Source organism: Talpa occidentalis, unplaced genomic scaffold (genome assembly GCF_014898055.3).
Source record: "Talpa occidentalis isolate TD23 unplaced genomic scaffold, MPIMG_talOcc4v2.1 talOcc4.14, whole genome shotgun sequence".
NCBI classification, from domain to species: domain Eukaryota; kingdom Metazoa; phylum Chordata; class Mammalia; order Eulipotyphla; family Talpidae; genus Talpa; species Talpa occidentalis.
This window is the reverse complement of record NW_023601433.1, coordinates 46,946,869-46,968,995: the sequence shown is the minus strand read 5'-3', so window position 1 is coordinate 46,968,995 and position 22,127 is coordinate 46,946,869. Positions and strand designations below refer to the sequence as shown.

Below are 22,127 nucleotides of genomic sequence, written 5' to 3'. Positions count from 1 at the left end.
GTTGAGCGCTGGGTTGCAAAGCTGCCCACGGTCTCTGCGGCGCCAGTTCGATCCCTGGCTGCTCCCCAGCCACCGGAGGAGGGTCCCACATGGCGCGCAGACCTCTCCTGCCGCCCGCTGCTCCCCTCAGCAGTGTACTTCGGTCCTTCTGCCTGCTCTGCTCCCCGCTCTGGCTCTGGTGAATTCTCTCACCCTCCTGCGCTTCTGACTGTACCCAGTGCATTTATACACAAACAAACAAATAAATAAAACATGCCTCTATTAAAAAAAAAAATCACTATCTGTCATCAGTTAAAAGGAAATCAAAACTAACCACCTCATCCTGTAAGAATGGTCCATTACCAAAAAGACCAGAATACAAGTGTGGGCTAGGGTGTTGTAGGAACCCCAGTACAATGTTGGTGGAAATGTAGAATGGTTCACCTCCCACGGAAAACAATATGGGGATTCCCCAAAATTAACAGATTTATCATGATGTAGCAATTCCACTTGTAGGCATCTATCTGAAGAATGGAAAAATACTAATTTGAAGGGACATATGCACTCCTACATTCACTGAAGCCCTTTTTACGAGAACTGAATTATGGAAACACCCTAAGTGCCAAGGATAGGTCAGTGGACTAAGATAATGTGCTTGTGTATATATACAATAAAATACTATTCAATTATAAAAAATGATGAATTCTTGCCATTTGTGATGACATGAATGGAATTATAAGGGATTATGCTAAGCAAAAGAAGTCAGAAGGAGAAAGATAAATACAGGATGATTTCACACATATGTGGAATATAAAAAAAAAAAAAAAACTACAAAAGGAGCAGAACAAACTAAGCCGAAACATAACCTAGAAATCTGATTACAGAACTGAAGCTACCAGAGGGATAGGATAAGCGGTTAGAGAGTAATGGAGGGGGAGGGGGCCCAATGGATTACAGGGGACGATTGTGGTTTACTCTCCTTCCTCTTCTTTCCTCATTGAAGCTCTGACCCTTTTGCTCATAACACTAGGTATTGCACAACAGGGCCTGCAAGGTGGTACCCTGGGCTATATGCTAAGGTTTTCAAGAGTAATAATTTCAATTGTCTGACCTAACTTGAGAGACTACCCACTTCCTTTTCATTCTTCTCAGAAAGTGTGTGCTAAAATTGATGCTAAGTACTGCACCTTGACAGGATGATGACTTGGTTAAATGTATCCAAACTATTTTCCTTCTCATGTACAAGCAAAGCACAGCTTTGTTTCCTTTCAGGTAAAATGAGGGAAAGATGTAAAGAAAACTCTACAGTCATTTCTGTAGACCTCAGCACAAGTATTTTGTCCATTTCTCAATATATTTTGACAATTTGATACCAGGATAAGATTTAATTTAACATTTATAAATATTTAAGGAAAAAGAAATCAATTTGGAAAACTTTATCAACAAATTATCAAAACAAATATTTTTTGACAGTAAATGTACAATTATTATATGGTTTGCCATTATTTCCTCTCTAGGAAGAAAAATGAGAAATACATTATATAAGTCATTATAAGCTCAGTAAATTTTTTAAACACTTAAAGAGACATGAGTTAGAAAAAGTGCAATCAAACAAACCAACTGTAAAAGTCATTTTTGTCACAATTTGAATATGGACCACAGATGTTATAAGTAATTACTGTTTATTTGTTGGGTGTAATAATGTCACTGTGTGTTTTGTTTGTTTGTTTGTTTTTAAAAAGAACCTTATTGGTTAGAGATACAAACTGAAATACTGTAAGTGAAATGATTTGTGTGGGATATGCTTTAAAATACTCCAGTTTAAAAAGCTGTATGAGAGTATATGCTATGGCAGTGGTAGGTTAGATAATATTAACATGATAATAGAACAGTCTGTTGATATATAGCAAACAAAATAATGAATTAGACCTGTTGTAATGCACTACACAGATTTTTAAATATGGTTATTTAAGGTTATGCATTGCTATGAACATCTGTGACTCATGTGTTGCAATGTTAGTGGGGTGTAAGAGCGAGCGAGTCAGATAGGAATTTGGCAGGAATGCATTGGTATCACAGGATCTCCTAAAACTCAGAAAGCAAAAGAGAAGACAATAGAGCTAGGTTATTATTACTCTGTATAAGAATTAATGCATTATAAAAACAGAAGACGGACAACTTTTGAATGAAAAGATCTTTCTATTTCAGACTTGAGAACACCACAGTCTCCTCATACTTTTTGCAGTGTTAGCACACCATCAGAAACTTTTGATGAAATTAAATCTTCAATATTCAAAATACTCATATCCAATGTAGTTCTGATTCATAAAAGCATTCTTTATACTGAATGCATTTTTATGCATTCAAGAACAATAATCGAGACATTTTTCATGTAGGATTTAAGTAGGAGTACAAGTGAATTAAAACCATTCAGATAAAAATGCGACTAGATCTGCATTAGCTGCTTTGATGACTCATGAACATTTATATATATTATTTTGTGTGATCATCCACATAAAAAAAGGCATTCTAATTCTTTATTTTTTTTTATTTGACAAGCAGCAATATCATGTCTGTCATTTTAATGTAGATACAATTATTATGTTATCTGTCATATTACAATATTTAAGTTTTTTTTATTTTATGTCCTTTAAGATACATTAAAAAAAAAACAACACATCAACTGCAAACGTGAGGGGAGAAAAAGCATGGTACCCAACCAAATTTCCACATTTCAGCAATACTTCCACTCATTCTCTTAATAAAGTTTTAAGAAATGTCATAATGACATGAGCTTGAAATATCTCTAGGCATTTTCTCTGACGCTCATGACGTGGCACTGGTGATGTTGTAAACAGCAGAAAAACAGGGGCTGCCAAATGACCAAATTATGGAGGCACAGGCCTGCTTTTTCCCACAGAAACACACCAAAAGGTGATGGCAATGATCTTCTCACACCCACACTGGAGGAAAGCAACATCACGCTACATAACTGTATTCATCTGCTGAAGCTTGGCTGCGTTCGATGTATTGTTTGTCTATCAGAACTTCAATACACTTCTTAATCATGCTGATACTAGGATTAAACCGAGCTCTGGACTGGCTAATCACCTGTGGAAGAAACATGAATGTCAAATTATTGCTAATTAATCAGTTATCGGCAATTATTTTTAAACAACCAGCTAGAAACGACCTCAAATTTACTGAGGTTTTATCAAATATACCTAAATCCACATAGGAAAAATATACTTCAAATATTGTGAAATTAATTAAATTGAATGAAATCACAAATGGATGAATATATCAAATGAGTAACATGAACAATACAAATTATTTTTTAATACAGAGGGTAGTGCATAAGGAAAATAATTTTTTAGGGAAAATTCTAACATTTATGCTGTAAAGGAATTAAAATGCAGAACAAACAAAATACAGCAGAACAAAGATACAGCCAAATACAGCAAAATACAGCAAAATATTCACATGTAACTAAAATTATAATCTAATTGTCACACACCTTCAGTCTTCCATTTAATCCCTTGTCAACTTTCACTTCTTAGTTGAACTAACACTTTCTCCAGAAAGCTTTCCTCAACAAAGAATTTTATATCCATTCTTGTTGGATCTGTGTATCTTTTTTCAGTGAATGTTAATGCAATTTTATATTTACTTGCATATTATCACTAACATATTTCTTCTCTAGTAGAGTGTGAATTCTACAAGAGCAGGAAGCATCTTGTGTCTCTGCATTACATTCCCAGTGAGCAGAACAGTGCTCTACCTTATGGTGGACACTCTTGCATTCATAGAATTAACACTCGATGTGGTCAGATTTCTTCACTAAATGGACAAACTCAATAAACTAGTGAGATTCAAGCCAACGCAATGTGAATTTAAAATTGAAAGTACAAAAAGTACTGCTCTCATGAATGAAGGTCTTATGATATTTAGAAATGATTTTATTTCTGTAACATCTTTATGAAGAAACAATCCTAATCTGTCCAATGATAAAATCCTTCGGCCCAAGAAGCCTGGAAGACTCCTCCCCTCTTTTACCTCTTGAATAAGGGCATTATGCCGGAGCACTTTTCGTGCTTTCATGATACGAACTATAGCAGCTTGGAGATACATTTTCCGGTCCTCATCTACGGCACTTCTAGTCTGCTCCATTTCCTGTTTTATGGGGGAAGGGGGTCAGGGAAGCAAAAGCAAAAGAGAAATTAAGTCACTGAATGTGTTTTAAATTCATTTTAATCTGTTAAATAAATCCCCAATCAATAATGAGCATCAAATTCCATAGTTAAGTGCTGAACGTCACATAACCATTACCAAAAGTATACCCACAGTGAGTTATATATAATTTCTTGGGTTAAAGTTGGAAGGTTTTTTTTTTTTTTTTTTAAAGATTTATTTATTTATTTATACAAGCAATGGGTACAGTCAGAAGCGTGGGAGGGTGAGAGAATTCACCGAGCCAGAGCGGGGAGCAGAGCAGGCAGAAGGACTGAAGTACACTGCTGAGGGGAGCAGCGGGTGGCAGGAGAGGTCTGCGCGCCATGTGGGACCCTCGCCCGGCGGCCGGGGATCAAACTGGCGCTGCAGAGGCTGCGGGCACCTTTGCAACCCAGTGCTCAACCACTGCGCCACCGGGGAGGCCCTGGAAGGTTATGTTTAAAAAATAATAACGATAAATTGTACTCAATGCAAATAAACAAAGTAGCACTGAAGCGACATGGCTCTATCATTTTAAATATCATTGTTCTATCATTGAGCACAGACTATGTTTCATATGCTTTTAGATACTTTTATAATTGGCTTCAAGGGCAAAAGTTGTGAAGGGTTCAATTTGGGATAAACAAAGAATCCAGGAAGGATGGCCCAGAAAGGGCCAATTTCTATGGAGCTCAAGGCATACTGGAAGAAAGGCACAGAAGCAAGCGATACCACATTAATAGAGATCTTATCAAGTTTTAGAAGATAAAATGCAATCCACATATTACAAATTATTACACATTAACCCAGGGAGAACAGGAATCTTAAACATTTTAGGGTTCAAATTTAATGACAATTAATTAACATTTGTTTCCCCACAGGAAAGTTAAGTTCCTGAAAAGGACCTAATATTTCGTATATACTTCATGCCCCACGGCTGAGGAAATGATAGCACATAGGAGTAGAGTAAAGTTAAGTGATATGAACGGGCTATCCAGGAACAAAACAATAACCACTGCTGAGTTAAGAATCAAAAGCAGACATTTTACCACAGAAACTGGCTCATCTGGTAGTCTGGACCTCAACCCAGATCTACTAGATCACAATTTGAGTCCTAACAAGATTCCCAGATGGTTCATCTGCACATAAAGGTTTGAGAAGCATTTCAACAACCTCTCTTTGAAGGAAAATATATTGTAAAATTTTTCCTTCTTTTACAAATGAAAAATAAGAGACATTCTATTACTATTCAAGGTAGGAATTTTTGGAATGCAAAGCAAAGTTAATCATTTTAATACAGTTTAACAGCAAATATGAACTAAATTACCTTTTTCCTTAGATAGCCACTATACTTTTTTAAAAATCTAAAATATTGTTTGTAAGGTTAGTAATGGCAAATAATAAACCAGAAAAGATTCAATGATTACTAATTTTGACATGCAAAGATCTGCATTATTTCAATGTTACAATCCATAAAGTCCAATGCTTAATTACTTCCGAAAGAAATGATATTGAAAAACACTAACCTGTGGTGTATCTTTCTGCATGGATGTAGTAATTTTAAATTTTGTTCTTTTACTGCTGAAGTTCATATTTAATGAGAATGAAGATTCTGCATCTATGTCTTCCTATAATGAAGAATAATCCATTTACATTTACAAAAAATAATTAAATAAGAGTTGCTGCAAACCTATGCCACTGCAATATATATTATTATCTTTGCTTAAAACAAAGGAGTCAAGTTTATTGGCTTAAACAAACAAAATTTAACACTTTTTTTTTAACACTAAAATTTCATGAGAAACCATGACTCATAATTTTTCCATCATCCCATTTTGAAAAACAGATCACACAATGTTTTCTAAAATGTTGCAATTACAAATTACCAATTATAAACAACTGGTAATAACTTTACAAGCATGCTGTTTCCAGTTCAGTGAGACAAGCATCATTTCTCCATGAATTTTCCCCAATTTTTACCCTTTACATTTTATTCACTCTTGCAGAAACAAGTGGTCTTTTATTAAGTAAAAGTTGTTAAGTCAATTTTTAGAATCACAAATTCTGTAACAGGCCTTAAGAAAGCTATTCATTCCATATAGTGAATTTCTCCATTAGCAAGTTTAAGACATACTTTTGCAGAATCAAAATTAAAATCTAATGTATGAAAAGGCAATCTATATTTGTCTTGTATATTTCTAGGTAGTAAAAATAACTTAAAAATATGTGTTTTAAGCATTCAAGTTTAATAATTTTAACTTAGATTTTAAGGTTAAATCTTTTAAATCACAATTAACAGTCTTAATTAAAATTTAAATTAGTACAAATGACTTAACATTGTTAAAATTTCAAAATTGGAAAAATCAATCAATTAAGAAAAGTTTGCTTTTAGATTATATGCCAAGGAGAGCTATTTAATTATAGACTACAAAGTGTCATCATAATCTTAGGAATATCAACAAACTGATGAGAGAAATAAGCTGAAGACTAACCAAATAAAAATGAAACATCCAAGAATTTTTTCTTATAGACACAAAAATTTCAAACAGGAGTTTTTCACCTGTATCTATCTGTTGCTTTTTTAAACTATTTATATATCCAAGATACATGATGACAACAACTAGAACTTGTCACTAGGGTGAAAAAGTTACAAAGAAAAAAAGTAATATCCTATTGGCTTGCTAGACTCCTGACAGAGAAAATGTGGTGGTTAGTTGAGTCCTAAAATTATAGTACATGAGAGTGAGAGTATTTGCAATACAGTAACCCATGTTTAGTAGCGTACAAATAGACATCAATAAACTGTCAATGCCTACTGCCAAATAATGCAATTAAAAATTAAACACATAGAAAACAACATAAAGGATTTTATTGGCTATGATTTAAAGATCTCAGAATCTTCCCAAGTGGAAATTCTATTATAATTTTGAATAAACTGTCACAGTAAAGGAGAAATAAAATATAAAGGGCACCACTTCTCTGACTCCTCAAGCTCACAGCTCTAAGTAAGCTTGCACTCACAAAGCTTACTCAAGTGCTTTACAAAGAACAAAGGGCACTAACAATTATAACCTTACTTTTAAAATAGCAAATATCCCATGAAAAAGTTTTAATGTTTATGTTTGCGTTCCATGAAATAACCATACCTTTTCTGAATCATGGTTAATCATTTTCACATCAAGTAAAGATTTGATTGTTTTGGTCAATTCCTTTTCATTCATCTGAGTGCTGTCTTGAAGATCTTTATAGCTGACAGTTTCACTGTTGTTAAAGGCAAGAAGAACTGCCATTTGGTATGTTGTAACCATGGCTACATATGGTTTGCCCAAATAGTTCATTTTAACTTCACCTGTAATTAAAACAAAACGAAAGTTCATTCTGCAACCCTTAAAATGAGGGAAACAAGTTACGTTTGTATTACACCTTTTTGGAGCTATTTTTCAAAGAATCATCAAGATCAAGAGCATGTGGACTTGTTCCCATTTTTTTTTTTGAAGGAACATCTCTTATTATCACCTCCCTACTGAGAGAAGAATGACGGAACAAGAATGGCAGAGAAGGAAACCTCAAATCTGGATGATTCCTTTAATTATTATCATGTAAACAGAAGAGGAAAATGAAAACTACATTCAAGTGGCATTTTCAATTACAGGAAATGGAGTAGGTAGAACTCTTACAACAATTTTATCCCAGTTATTCTCCCTAGCCTTAAAATTTTTTCTTTATAGAAGAATGTCAGCTACTAACTGTTGAATGAATGACAGAATATCAACAACAAATAACCAATTCTAGCAACAATCATCAGTGGAAGCTAAAACTATCAGGTAAGGCTGTTCCTGGAAAGGGGTTTTTGTATGGGGTATCACCACTCAGATCACTTACTAAATGAAAGGGTTAAGAATATCTTTACAATGGAGGTATCTCGTGGTCACCACCTTAACCAAGTGACCAGCTTAGTATCTCTAACAGTGACACAATCTAACATTACACACCTTCCTATGTAATGCAATATAAAGTACATAGGACCACCTAAGAAATATTCTTGCCAACGCCATATAACCTGAATGCAATGAAAATTTTTAGACTTCTATTTTATAGAGTATAGTATAGAGAATAGAAAACACATAAAGTATCTCACAAGTACATAATCAGACAAACCTATGATGCTGGATACCCATAAGACAACTGGCTTGGTCTTTCAAAAAAGTAAGTCAAGAAGATTAATAGGGTGGTGGTGGTGGAAAAGGGTAGTAGAAAGATCTAATAATCAAATGCAATTAGTAACCTTTCGTTACATTAAAAACAGGTATAGTAAAGTCACTTTGGGGACCATCAGGGAAATCCAAGTATGGATTGGGCATTATATGACTTTAAAATACCTAACAATTTTAGCTATTGAAGTACCTCAAATCAGTAATGAGTATAATTCAGTAAATGACAGAAAAAAGTCAATACTTCTTAAAGTAAGTGCAACAATATGGTTTGACTTTACTTTTGGCAAACTTGACAGATTTCATTTGTCAAAAGGCAATGATTATTTAGTTCACTAAGTACTAACATGACCTAATAAAATGGATTATCTGTGTATTATCTATATATCTGTGTATTATCCAATGAAATGATTATCTCCCTTGAGTTCACCATTACTCAAACTGTTCTCTCAGGAATAGATTTGGGCCAGTTCCTGCAATTCTCTGCTCTGCCACAAATACTACTTATTTATAATCCAGATGGTGTAACATTTTCCAGGTTGTTTTTGCATTTTTTCACCAACTTGTTCTCTCAGAATAATTCTATGCAATGGCTCAGTCATAAATTGAGTGGAAATTTCATCTTTCTCTCATTCAGCTCTCTGTCATATCTGACAGAGATTGTGTACTTCCTAAAAGTCTTACAACTGCTGGCAATATGCTTTCAACACTTTTCTTTGCCTTTCTTGGCTGAGTTTATTCATCCTTGAAAATCAATTTTAAATGTTATTTATACAGAAGCCTTTCCTTGCCAGGAGCTGTTTGCCACCAGCATTCTGTGTGATACTGTAATACCCAGGCTTCTCCCTATTACAACATTTAAAACATTGCATCACTAGTATTCACTTGTCTGTCCTTCTATCAGATGTGAGCTTTTTGAGGGCTGAGGCTTTGTATTTTATCTTTGTCTGCTTGGCATTTAGAAGTATATGGAACATAGATGTTCTCTGAGTCAATCAAATTTTATAAATATGAGGATTAGAGAAGTAAGTAACTTGCTCAAGGTTACAAAGCAAGTTGACTAATCTTAACTCTACATCTAATTCTAAACTCCTCCAAATACTACTTCATAACAATCATTTGTAAAGACTCTTGGATTACAATACAAAAGTACTTGGAACGCAAAAACGGACCAGGAACGAGTAATTTTGATTACATATGTAGGGTTTCAAGGACTCTTGAACCATCAGTCCAGGATTTGAGTGCCAGTATTTTATTTTATTTTTAAAGATTTATTTATTTATGGATACAAGAACGGGGTACAGGCCAGAGGCACCGGCGGTTGGAGGATTCACCAGAGACAGAGCGGGGAACAGAACAGGCAGACTGACTGAAATACACTGCTGAGGGGAGCAGCAGATGAGACAGGAGAGTTCTGCTGCGCCATGTGGGCTACTTCCTGGCTGGGGATGTAACGCTTGCTGCAGTAGCTGCCGCCAGCCTCACAGGTTGCGTCTTAACCCCTTGAACCACCAGGGAGGCCCAGTATTTTATTTTTTAAAGATTTATTTATGCATACAAGAACTGGGTTATAGACCAGAAAGTGGGTGTGTGTGTGTGTGTGTGTGTGTGCGTGAGAGGATTCATGAGAGATAGAGTGGGGAGCAGAACAGGCAGATTTATTGAAATATACTGCTAAGGGGAGCAGGGGGCGAGACTGGAGATGTCTACTGCACCATATGTGGGTTAGCTCCCTGGCCTGGGATCTAACCCAAACTGCAGCAGTGATAGACCTGAGACTTAACCAGGGAGGTCCCTGAATGCCAGTGTTTTAAAGGAGTCTCAAAGTCTTACGACAAATGTGGGCAATCTATAACAAGTACCTTAATATGGATGGTACTTGAGAATCTTTTTGTTAAGTGAATAAATGAAAATCAAAACTTTACCAGTGATTTCATTGGTAGACCACAGGTATTGAGATGCCTTCAGTGATTTAATTAAGAAATGAACTTACAAGTTGACTTTTTTTTTTCCAAAGGAAAAAAATTATTTGGCCTTAATTAGACATAAACACGTAACACTAAAAGACAAACCAAATAAAAAAGCTCCCAAAATCTGTGGACCATATTGGAAATTCAGTATAAACAGAAAGAGAAAGATGCTGTTTTTCTTTTTCAGATGCTACTAATAACAATTTTCAGACCAAAATTCAGTGACAAAAACTGTGTAGTTTTTTTGTTTTTCCTTTGGTATTATGAACACCAAAAAATAAACCCCTCATTAGAATTACTTCAGTAAACTGGTAGATTATTGCTGAGGTAATGAGAATCATCAAGAGAATTTAAACACCCAAGATTCAGGGAAAGCAAAAGTAAATTAAATTCAAATACATAAAGTTGTATTAGTATTTTAGTATCTGAAACACTGATTTTGCAAATGTTTTTTCTTAAAGTCTACTACATTTAATAAAATGAGAATAGAAAAGAATTTACAACAGATGTGAAATTAAAGGATAACTATTAAGTGACCACTTAAGAACATCAATAAACATCTATTTCACCAACTATTGAAAAAATTTAAATGCTCAACTCTTTCAATAAAGATAAGCTTGTATAAATAAGTACAACTTATCATGTTCTAATATGGATTACTAACATAATGAAACATTATATTAAAAAAGTAAATTAGGCAAACAGGACTTAAATGAAATTACTTAAATGAAATTTGCCATAGGTGAGTAAAGAAAGAATTTCTTAACAAATATTATAGTAACTGACCAGATATTCTCATAATATTTCTAAGAGATATTAATATGCACATTGCTCACTTCTTATACAAAAGGGAAGTTGATTCAATGTACTGTTAAAAGCATAGTTTTAGCAAAATTATAAAAATCTGCTTGCTTTGGTTACTATCTTCAGGAAACTTAGATCAATTGTACACAACCTAGAATTATTCATGTATCAATCCTTCTGTCAAATAAGTGAACTCCATTATTTTCAGAAAGGAGCAAAGGAAATTTTTAGCTTTTAAATGAATAAAATATGAAAATGTCATAAACTGGGACATTCTGAAAATAGCATTTACTATAGCAGTTCACTGAAACAAGACAAATAAAAATCAAGCGTCGAGGCTTCCTTATGATGCTGTAATAGTTAATGAAAGTTCCAAGGATATGTGAGATATTTAAAGATAGGTTTTTAGAACTATCTGATTCATCAAGTCTGGGTTTCTATATAAAATTCCTAATGTTTAAAAAGCGCTATGTTGGGTCTTCCTGGTGGCGCAAGGGTAAAGAAGCAACCTATGGAGCTGCAGCCACTGCAGCACAAATTCGATCCCTGGCCAGGGAGGTGACTCACATGGCACAGCAGACCTCTCTGGTCTCGCCCACTGCTTCCCTCAGCAATGTATTCCAGTCAGTCTGCCTGTTCTGTTCCCCACTCTGTCTCTGGTGGATCCTCTCACCCACCACACCTCTGGCCTATACCCCAGTTCTTGTATGCATAAATAAATAAATCTTAAAAATAAATAAAGTGCTATGTCACAGAACAGTAATAAACCACCACAAAACTCAGAAATTTTCTTTTTTTTTTTAATGATTCTTTTTTTTTTAATAGAGGCATGTTTATTTATTTATTTTTTTGTTTGTTTGTTTGTTTGTTTATACATGCACTGGGTATAGTCAGAAGTGCGGGAGGGTGAGAGAATTCACCAGAGCCAGAGCGGGGAGCAGAGCAGGCAGAAGGACCGAAGTACACTGCTGAGGGGAGCAGCGGGCGGCAGGAAAGGTCTGCACGCCATGTGGGACCCTCCTCCGGCGGCCGGGTAGCAGCCGGGGATTGAACCAGCGCCGCAGAGGCCGCGGGCAGCTTCGCAATCCAGCACTCAACCGCTGCGCCACCGGGGAGGCCCCAGAAATTTTCTTAATATAAGCAGCATAATTGTAAAATCCTTTTAATAAAAACTGCTGCATTTGAACTTCATGTTTGGTTGCCTCAAGACAACTAGAGTAACAGATGGAGAAAAACTACTATTATGCTATAGAGAAACTTTTTCTAAATTATTAACATAACCATATTAGTAAATTTCATTTAAATTAGATATAAATAAATGTATTTTACCTGTACAGAGATAATGTAACCACGTAAGTTTCCTTCCGCTGAAATGCTGGCTGTAAAACAATTCAAACTGCAAAAGGGGATAAAAACCAAATTATTTTCAGCTACGGTAAGCTATGGTGACTGTTAATAAAAAGAGTAAAAAAAAGTTCATGTTATTAAACACTCATAGTATACCCACTTATCTAACAGTTACATCTGTGCAATTGTGCAATACAATACAAAGATAATGCAATTTGTCCAGCTCTTTGCTGACATCCCTGTCTAGGGTTCTCTCCACTAAACCATAGTCTGACTTTTACTAAAAATTCAGAAATGGCATAGTCAAGTGGTGTTTTATAATTTTCAAATGTTATCAACTTGATCTTTATCAATAATACAACTACCCCCAAACACCATTGTACTGCAATATAAAAATAACAATTTTAGGAATGGCGACCCAGATGAAAAGAGGTTCCTCAACTAGTTCCTGAGTGGATCATCTAACAATTTACCAAAGAGACATCACAAGAGAATCCCATGGCGAAGGGTGAAACTGGTAACCCCCTTGGAGAACAACAGGACAGAGAAGAGAAAGAGTGAGTTACTCTTAAAAGGTAGGCAGACAATGTTCCTGGGAGCGGGTTGTCAGCTCAACAGTGGCCGTAGGGAAGAGAGACCTAAATGACATGGAGTAACACACCCTAGGATGAGGGGAAATAACAAAAGAGGAGTTGGGGTATTACCTAAAGGGTGGATAGTAAAAAAAAACCCCCCCCCCCAACTCTTTGAAACTAGTATTGGCCTGCTAAAGTACACTGACAGCATAGAGTGTGCGTCTCAGATCTGCAACCCCAGAGTGTAGGGACCAGGAAAAAGCAACTCTCCAGAATTCAATAACAAAGAAATGGAAAATTTTATATCTTGATCAGAGAAGAGTTTAAAATTGCTGTAACAAAGAAAATGAATGGAATGAGAGAGAAAATGCAGAAAAGCAACTCAAAAGTGATGTAAAAAACTCAGAAAAGCTATGTAAGAAACTCAGAAAAATAAATGACCTGAAAAATAAATTTAATGAATAAAAATAGAAATTGAAGCTTTAAATAAGAAAATAACATTCATGATGTAAAACACAAGTAAATTAATAGATGAGATAAAAGGTTCTACAGAAAGTTATAGAAGCAAAACAGACCAATTAGAAAATTGAATTTGTTACTTTGAGATATGAATACACAAAGGAAAAAAGTGGAAGAAGAAAGGAATACATCCCAGGACTGTCCTACTCCATTAGGAAAAACAATATAAAGATAATGGGTATCACTGAAAGGAAAGAGAAAAGGAAACGTAGATAACTCCATCCGTCTTACCTCAGGCTTCTTAGCACTAATCCTACAGGGTTAACAAAGGAGGTAAAAGACTTGTACAACAAAATCTATAAAACATTATCAAAAGAAGACCCAAACAAAGATAATCTCTGCTCATGGACTGGAAAACTTAACACTAAAATGGCTGCCTTACCAGCAATACATAGATTCAATGTAATCCCTATCAAAATTTCAATAGCATTCTTCAAAGAAATAGAGCAAATGTTACTGGAATTTATATGGAATCACATAAGACCCAAAATAAAGCAATTTTGACAAAAATAAGGAGGTACCATAGTTTCAAACTTCAAAGTAAATTACAGTGCTGCAGTAATTAAAAACAGGATGGTATTGGAATAAAAACACAAAGGCCAATGAAATAAAATTGACAGTCCAGATAAAAACCCACACTTATATGGACAGTTAATCTAGTAGCCAAGGATATACAAGGGCGAAAGTCTCTTCAACAAATGCTACTGGTAAAACTTAACAGCCAAAGCATCATAGCCACATGCAAAAGAAGAATATCACTATCACACATCTTACACAAAAATTAACTCAAAATGGATTAATGAATGTAAGACCTGAACTGTAAATTACTAAGAAGGAAAATATTACAAGACAATGGTTTCAGATATGTCTTTGTGGATTTGTCTCCAGTAGCATCAAACTAAAAAATTTCTGCACAGTGAAATAAGCTATCATTAAAACAAAAAAATAGGGCCAGTGGCACAGCAGTTGAGCGCTGGGTTGAGAGGCTGCCCGCAGCCTCTGAGGCACCGGTTCAATTTCCGGCTGCTCCCTGACCACCGGAGGAGGGTCCCACATGGCGCGCAGACCTCTCCTGCCGCCCGCTGCTCCCCTCAGCAGTGTACTTGGGTCCTTCTGCCTGCTCTGCTCCTCCCTCTGGCTCTGGTGAATTCTCTCACCCTCCCGTGCTTCTGACTGTACCAAGTGCTTGTATAAATAAATAAATCTTTAAAAAAAAGTATCTAAATACATTAAAAAAAAACCAAAAAAACAACCACCTATTAAATGGTAGAAATATTTGCACACCTTACATCTGATAAAGGGCTGATATCACAGATCTACAAAGAACTCATACAACAAAACAAAAAGCAAACAGGTTACCCAATCAAATAATCGGCAGAAAAGCTAAACAGACACTTCTCTAAAGAAGAATAACAGGTGGCCAAGAGGCATACATATAAAAAAAAAGTTGATCAACACTTATACCCAAGGAAATGCAAATCAAAACCACATTGAGGTGCCATCTCATACCTGTGAGAACGGCTCATATCAAAAAGACCAGAAGCAACAAGTATAGTGAGGTGTAGAGAAAAAGAAATCCTTCTACACTGTTGGTGGGAATGAAGACTAGTCCAGCCCCTATGAAAAACCGTATGGAGATCTCTCAAAATATTAAAAATAGATTTACATAGGATCCAACAATTCCACTCCTAGGTATTTACCTGAAGAATTCAAAAACATCTGAAGGATATATGCACTACTATGTTCACTGCAGCTCTATTTACAATGCCAAGTTACGGAAACAAGGCACCCAAGGACAGATGAGTAGATTATGAATTTGTCGTATAGATACACGATGGACTACTACTCAGCAATGACTAAAAGATGAATTCTTGCCATCTATGACAACGTGGATGTAACTAGAAGGAATAATGCTAATTGGAAGTAGTGAGGAGGAGAAAAACAAGTACCAGATGGCTACACTAGTATGTAGAATACAGAGAAACAAAATAAAGGGTCAAACTAAGCAAAAACAAGTCCTAAAAATTTGGTTGTGCAACTGATGTTATTGGATTGATGGGGGTAGCAAGGGAGGTTAAATAGGGTAAAAGGGGGAGAGGATCTGATAAACTGTGGTGGAATATTATGGGTGCTTTGGTGGCAGGTCTTATTTGATAACATATTGGAAGAGGTGTGAACCTGTACCTCTAATTCACAGTGTTGTAAAACAATACAGTAACAAAAAATTAAACTACATATAAATTATATCATCAGTTTTTTAAAAAATTTATTTATTTATGCATACAAGAACTGGGGTACAGTCCAGAGGTGCGGGGGTTGAGAGGATTCACCAGAGACAGAGTGGGGGAACAGGCAGATTGACTGAAATACACTGCTGAGGGGGAGCAGCGGGCGAGACAGGAGAGGTCTGCTATGCCATGTGGGTTGCTCCCTGGCCGGCTGGGGATGGAACTCATGCTGCAGAGGCTGCGGATTGCTTTATAGTGCTGTGCTTAACCCCTTGCGCCTAAATCATCAGTTCTAATCTATTTACCAACATATACCTCTGCTGAAGTGACAAATTAAAATCACTGTAGTGATTTTACTTCCACATACATTCAAACACTAATACAAAGAATGTAACTATTGGTCTTCTTCTTCTGACATTACTATGAAAAGTTAAATCTTAACCTATTAATGTAGCACTGAAATTATGAAAATTCTTTCCTTAGAGTAAATGTATAATTGTAGGATATCAATCCAAAAAGTAGAGCTCAGATCTTTTAAAGAGCTGGTACATAACACAAAGTGAGACTGTGATACTGAAGTGTAGAAAGATTAAAAACTGAATTGTGTTTATAAAACTCAAAATAAACCCCAAATGATCATGTCATGTCACAATTAAGAACTGTGGGCATATTTTTAGTATGATATGCCATATGTAAAATACCCAAAGCTTTTATCTGCAAATCCAAATTTACCTTCTGTACTTTCAAAAAAGATGTTTAAATAAAACATTCAGCAATATTTAGCCCATAAGCTTCACTATGCCCATTCCACACAACAAAAGTTTACAGTTGCCAGTCAAGAGAATTTGTCAAGTATGCCTAGCACTGGTAGCTGAAATCTGAGTAATTTTTCCCTCCAGTGGTGTAGCACTCTCCTTTCTCTCTGAGAAAATCTATCAATCCTCAAATAGCGAATGACTTATACCCGGTAACACATAAGATTTTCTTCCTAGTTGTGATCTAGGCAAAGATGAAGTCAAAATATGTCATAAAAGGATTCCAAAAGAGTGCTTACACCAATTGAAAATATCCAGGATGTTTATAAAATTCAACTACTACTATATAATTCATCATTTAATTATGATACATGTATAATGAATTTTAGGACAAACGAAAACTAAAACTGAGAAACCAAACTTTAAAACACTCTATAAATGATGTTAATGCACATTATACCTCTTCAGTATTATCAGTAAAGTTTTTTTTTGATGATAATATCAGTAAGCCAGAAGGAAACATTTATTATGCTTAAATCTAAAATCTTGGAGTTTCTCATATATACACAAGCTAGTCAAGAAAAAAAAGGTTCAACTCCATATACAATTATAATAAACTCATGTAGCATTAAAGGATAAAATTTCACTTAATTATATCATTAAATAACTGTTATCAAAGTTTATTACTAAGCGATATATATTTATTAAACTTCTCATTTTAAAGGGACACTTACTACTGATAATAGTCATGCTAAAGAACAGTGTTTTTCAAATACCATTAGAGGTCATTAATTAGAACTTTAAAGGGCCTTAAAAATTAACATATCTAATCAAAATGAGTTTGTCTACTTCTAATAGAGAGCTGCATTAATAAACACTACTTTATATCTCCTGAATTATATTAATAAACACTATATCTCCTTAGTTGCATTAATAAACACTACTTTATATCTCCTTAGCATCAATGAGGTTTGTGAATCAAGTACAAAAGAAATACAATTAAGATTTATTGGTCTAATGTGCAAAGTACATTATTACATTATTTTAATTAAAGCTTATATTTCCATAGCTTTAAGACAGATATATGAAAAGCAGAATTAATTTTTTGATAAACAGCTATATTTAAGATTAAGATGTAAACTATATGAAAAACAATAAAAGTGAAATAATGTGAAATGTACAAATTGAGTAGACAGATGTAATCAAAAACTTGGATTAAGTAGGAAAAAATATGTAAGGATAAACTCCCTCTGCTGGTAATAAAAAAAAAAAATCCAAAGGAAAGAACTACATTCTTGGAATAATAATTATGTAGTGAAAAAGAAACCCCTTTCTTGTCTGTACATGAAGAAAAAAAAAAAAAAAAAAACCTGGTGAAGGTTTTATGTTAATAAAGAAACTTTAAGGGGATAAAAAATACCATTAGTAGAAATATTTCAAGGAAAGAAAGAATAACAAAGTTAGAAAAGAACCTTTATTTCTGCCAGTCCCGTCTCTCCCTTAATTTCAACTGAAAAAGTAGGCTCAAAAGAAGAAATAAATTTTAATAAATTTATTTTATAAATTTTAATAAATTTTAAGACTAAATAAATTTTAAGACTAAAATTTAAGAAATAAATTTTAAATAAATTCAAAGATGAGGGGCCAATATTCTTAATCTATTCAGAAATACATTAGAATGCTTTCAGCTTGTTACTTTATCTCTGACCCCTAATTTGCATCTAACCTTTTTTTGCAAAATCCACAACAACATAGGGTCATATTCTGCCCATTCAGTGAATATTCTTCTTTATATAGTTTCTTTCTTTTTTAAGACATAATTATTGATCATTATATTCAGACTTACATTTGGCAATCAACAGCATGGGTGCAAAAAAAAAATCTACATAAAAACTTTTTGTTGGAATGCTTTACACTTTCACAGAAAAGAAACTAAAATAACCTGTTATATAATTAGTCACAAACATAATCCTCAAGGTTTTTGCCCATACATATGAGTATTGTCTAAAACATGTCTTCTTTGTAACAGGGAGACCCTGCCACCACTGTGCTTGGTTGAGTTTAAATCTTTTGTAACATGTAGCTTCCCAGTCACTTCTCTGGCTCTTCTCTCCTGCTAAGCTTTGTTTCCTGGCGGTTAATTAAAATCTTCTGCCACAACCATAGCTACCACTGCTGTGGTTTGACAAAGTATGGGCCTCCACTACCATAGTGGCCAGAGCTCCTGCCTCCAAAGTTTCCTTTTATCATGGTTACAAAATTTGAAGATTGGTTTTAATTGCCAAATTCATTGTAGCTGCCACCACCTTCAAAATTGCTTCTATTACCACCACCAAAGCCACCTCTGCCTCCTCTGTTGTTATAGCTGTCGTGGCTGTGACACCTGCCATAGTCACTGCCCTGGTTTCCATAACCCCGTCCACCATTTCTATAGCCTATGCTTCCTACAGAGTAACCAGGGCCACCTCCTTCATAACCACCATCATTACCAAAACCAAAATAGCTAATCCCCACTGCCACCCTATATATCATCACCATGGTTGCCAACAAAACCACCTCAACTACTGAGGTTTCCTCCATGACCAAAGTTGTCATTCCCAATAAAACTACCTCCAATGACTACCACCAAAGTTTCCAGAACCACTTTAACCTCTTTAGCTGGATGAAGCACTGGCGATCTCTTGCTTAAATAGAATTTTCCCTACTTCGCAGTTGTGGTTATTCACAGTACTGGTATTTCTGAATGACAGTCTGGTCTCTAGAACCATAATTATCAAAGGTTACAAAAGTAAAGTCTTTCTTCTTGCCATTGCCTCCATCATTCATGATTTCAATCATTTCAATTTTCCCATACAGCTCAAAATAATCTCTTAGGTGATATTCTTCAGTATCTTCTTTAAAACCACCAATAAAACACTTTTTCACAATTAAGTGGGCACTAGGTCTTTGAGAACATTCTCTTAACACAGCCCTTTGGTTCCAGAACTCTTCCATCCACCTTGTGTGGCTTGCATTCATGGCTGTATACACCTTCTCCACCATGAAATAAATGACAAGCCCAGTCTCTGGATTGCTTGCTGTTTGGATCTCTCATTACTACACACTCTGTGTGCATTTCTCCTTGATCAAAATGGCTTCTCAGATGCTCATCAGTTGTTTCAAAGCTTAAACTTCCAATGAAGAGCTTCTGCGCAGTTCGGGCTCATTGGGAAACTGACTTATAGATGATGATAGTGGAAGGGAGACTTTAATGATACTCAATGGGGTGTCCAGGCTTATTTTTATATAGTTCCTAAGATAATTTATGCTATCATGCCTTTTCAAAGAAGTTATGCAATAGAGTTCTAAATTAGACTCTTATTCTGAAAGTCTGACACCTTATGCCTAGCAGCTTGAAATTTACCTGATTATTTAAACTATTCTACCTATTATTACCACTACTATTATCACTTTATTACTTCTATCAGTTACCATTTATTGAGTACTTACAACGTATCAGCAAGGTGCTACATTATCTCATCTTCATATTAATACTATGAGGTGTTACTATAATCAATTCACAGAAAATTATGTTATTTGCCCAAAGTTACAGAGCAAAGTAAATGACAGAACAGACATCTGGAAACAGGAACTATGATTCCAGAGACTGTACTTTGCTTTATTTACAATCCTTATTATTATTTTTTTTGGCATAAAAGAAATAGGGTGTAGGCCAGAGGTATAGTGGTGGTCATGGTGGTGAGAGGATTCACCAGAGACAGAGTGGGGAGCAGAACAGGGGGATTAACTGAAATATACTGCTAAGGGGAGCTGCAGGGAAGACAGGAGAGGTCTGCTGTACCACCATATGTGGGTTAGTTCCCTAGCCAGGATCAAACTCAGGCCACAGCAGTAATAGCAATGAGACTTAACCCCTAGGCCACGAGGGAGACTCTATAATCTTTATTTTGAAAGAAAAAAATAACAAACATACTTGAAAATTGGGTAATGTGATTCACATTACCCATTGTGAACAACCCTAGGAAAGAGTGTAATGAAATACCATTTTCATTTTAAACTTCGTAAGTGTACACACAACTCACTGCTTCACAACCTCAAGTCATTGCTCAAATAAGGCATAATTTGATAATAAAGATTTCTATGCAAACAATGCTAACTCAACTTCATCCAATCATAAAATAAAAAGTCTTGTCTGGTGAGGTAGAGTCAAAAGGAGTCAGTTTCAAAAGAAGTAAAAGCATGTGCACTCAAAAACTTGCATACAAATGTTCACAATAGCATTATTCTAAACCATAGGTAGGGAAAACCTAAATGTACATCAACTGATTAATGGATAAAAAGTGTTATTATGTATGTATTCATACAATGGACTATTACTTGGCAATAAGAAGAAATTAACTATTTACACATGCTACAATACTGATGAACCTTGACATTATGCTAAGTGAATGAAGTCAGTTAGAAAATGCCACATGATATGAATCTATATGAGATGTCCAGAGTAAACAAATCTATACAGAAAGAAATAGGTTGCTGTAGGCTGGGAAAAAAAGGATGGGGGAAACAGGGAGTGACTGCTAATGGGAACACTTCATTTGGGGACAACTGAGAGCAAGAAAAATGTTCTAGAATTATCTGTGGTGATATGGAGAAAAAGGATCACTCATCCACTATTGTTGGGAATGCAATTTGGTGCAGCCTCTATGGAAAACAATGTGGCAATAGCTTAAAAAATTAAGGGAACCATATTGATCCAGCAATACCTCTACTAGGTATTTACCCAAAGAACATGAAAATTAATACAAAAGACTGATGTACTGCAATGTTCATTAGCAGCACTATACACAACTGCCAAGTCATGGAACCAGCCTAAGTGCTCACCGACAAATGACTAGATAAAGAAATTGTGGAACACATACTCAATGGAACACTTGACTTAAAAAAAAAAAGGTGAAACAGTGCCTTTTTAGAGAAAAAAAATGGATGGCTCTTGAGATGATTATACTAAATGAAATAAATCAGAAAGTGCAAGACAAGTATCAGATGGTTTTACTCATCTTTGGAATAAGTAAAACACAGCAAAAAACTTAGACATACTAAAAAATGGTGAAAGGGAATAGAGGGAAGGGAGAAGGAGACAGGAGAAGGAAGGTGTAGGGCACTGGCATGGGAGGTTTCGGGATAGGTGAATGAAATATGTGTACCTAGAGCCTCCTTGGTGGTGCAAGGGGTTAAGATGCAACCTATGAAGCTGTCCGCAGCCACTGCAGCACGAGTTCGATCCCCGGCTGGCCAGGGAGCTACCCACATGGAGCAGCAGACCTCTCCTACTGGCCCACTGCTCCCCTCAGCAGTGTATTTCAGTCAGTCTGCCTGTTCTGTTCCCCACTCTGTCTCTGGTGAATCCTTTCACCCCCCAACACCTCTGGCCTGTACCCCAGTTCTTGTATGCATAAATAAATAAATCTTAGAAGAAAAAAAAGAAATATGTGTTCCTATGGAAAAGTAATAATGTAACCCTGACTGA

General features: G+C 35.4%; 1 protein-coding gene across 3 annotated transcripts in view; it reads right to left on the bottom strand.

The window, feature by feature from the left end:
- Positions 1-1,471: 1,471 nt before the first annotated feature.
- The window catches only part of CUL2 (cullin 2), an 88,942-nt gene continuing 68,286 nt past the window's right edge, over positions 1,472-22,127 (bottom strand). For all 3 annotated transcript variants that reach the window (XM_037510459.2, XM_037510458.2, XM_054695002.1), the window contains exons 17-21: positions 12,506-12,572; positions 7,338-7,540; positions 5,718-5,819; positions 4,036-4,152; positions 1,472-3,090 (exon numbers count right to left, since the gene is read on the bottom strand). In XM_037510459.2, coding sequence (XP_037366356.1) covers positions 2,959-3,090; positions 4,036-4,152; positions 5,718-5,819; positions 7,338-7,540; positions 12,506-12,572 — 621 coding nt within the window. In that variant the 3' untranslated portion in view covers positions 1,472-2,958. The remainder of the gene's footprint in view (positions 3,091-4,035; positions 4,153-5,717; positions 5,820-7,337; positions 7,541-12,505; positions 12,573-22,127) is intronic.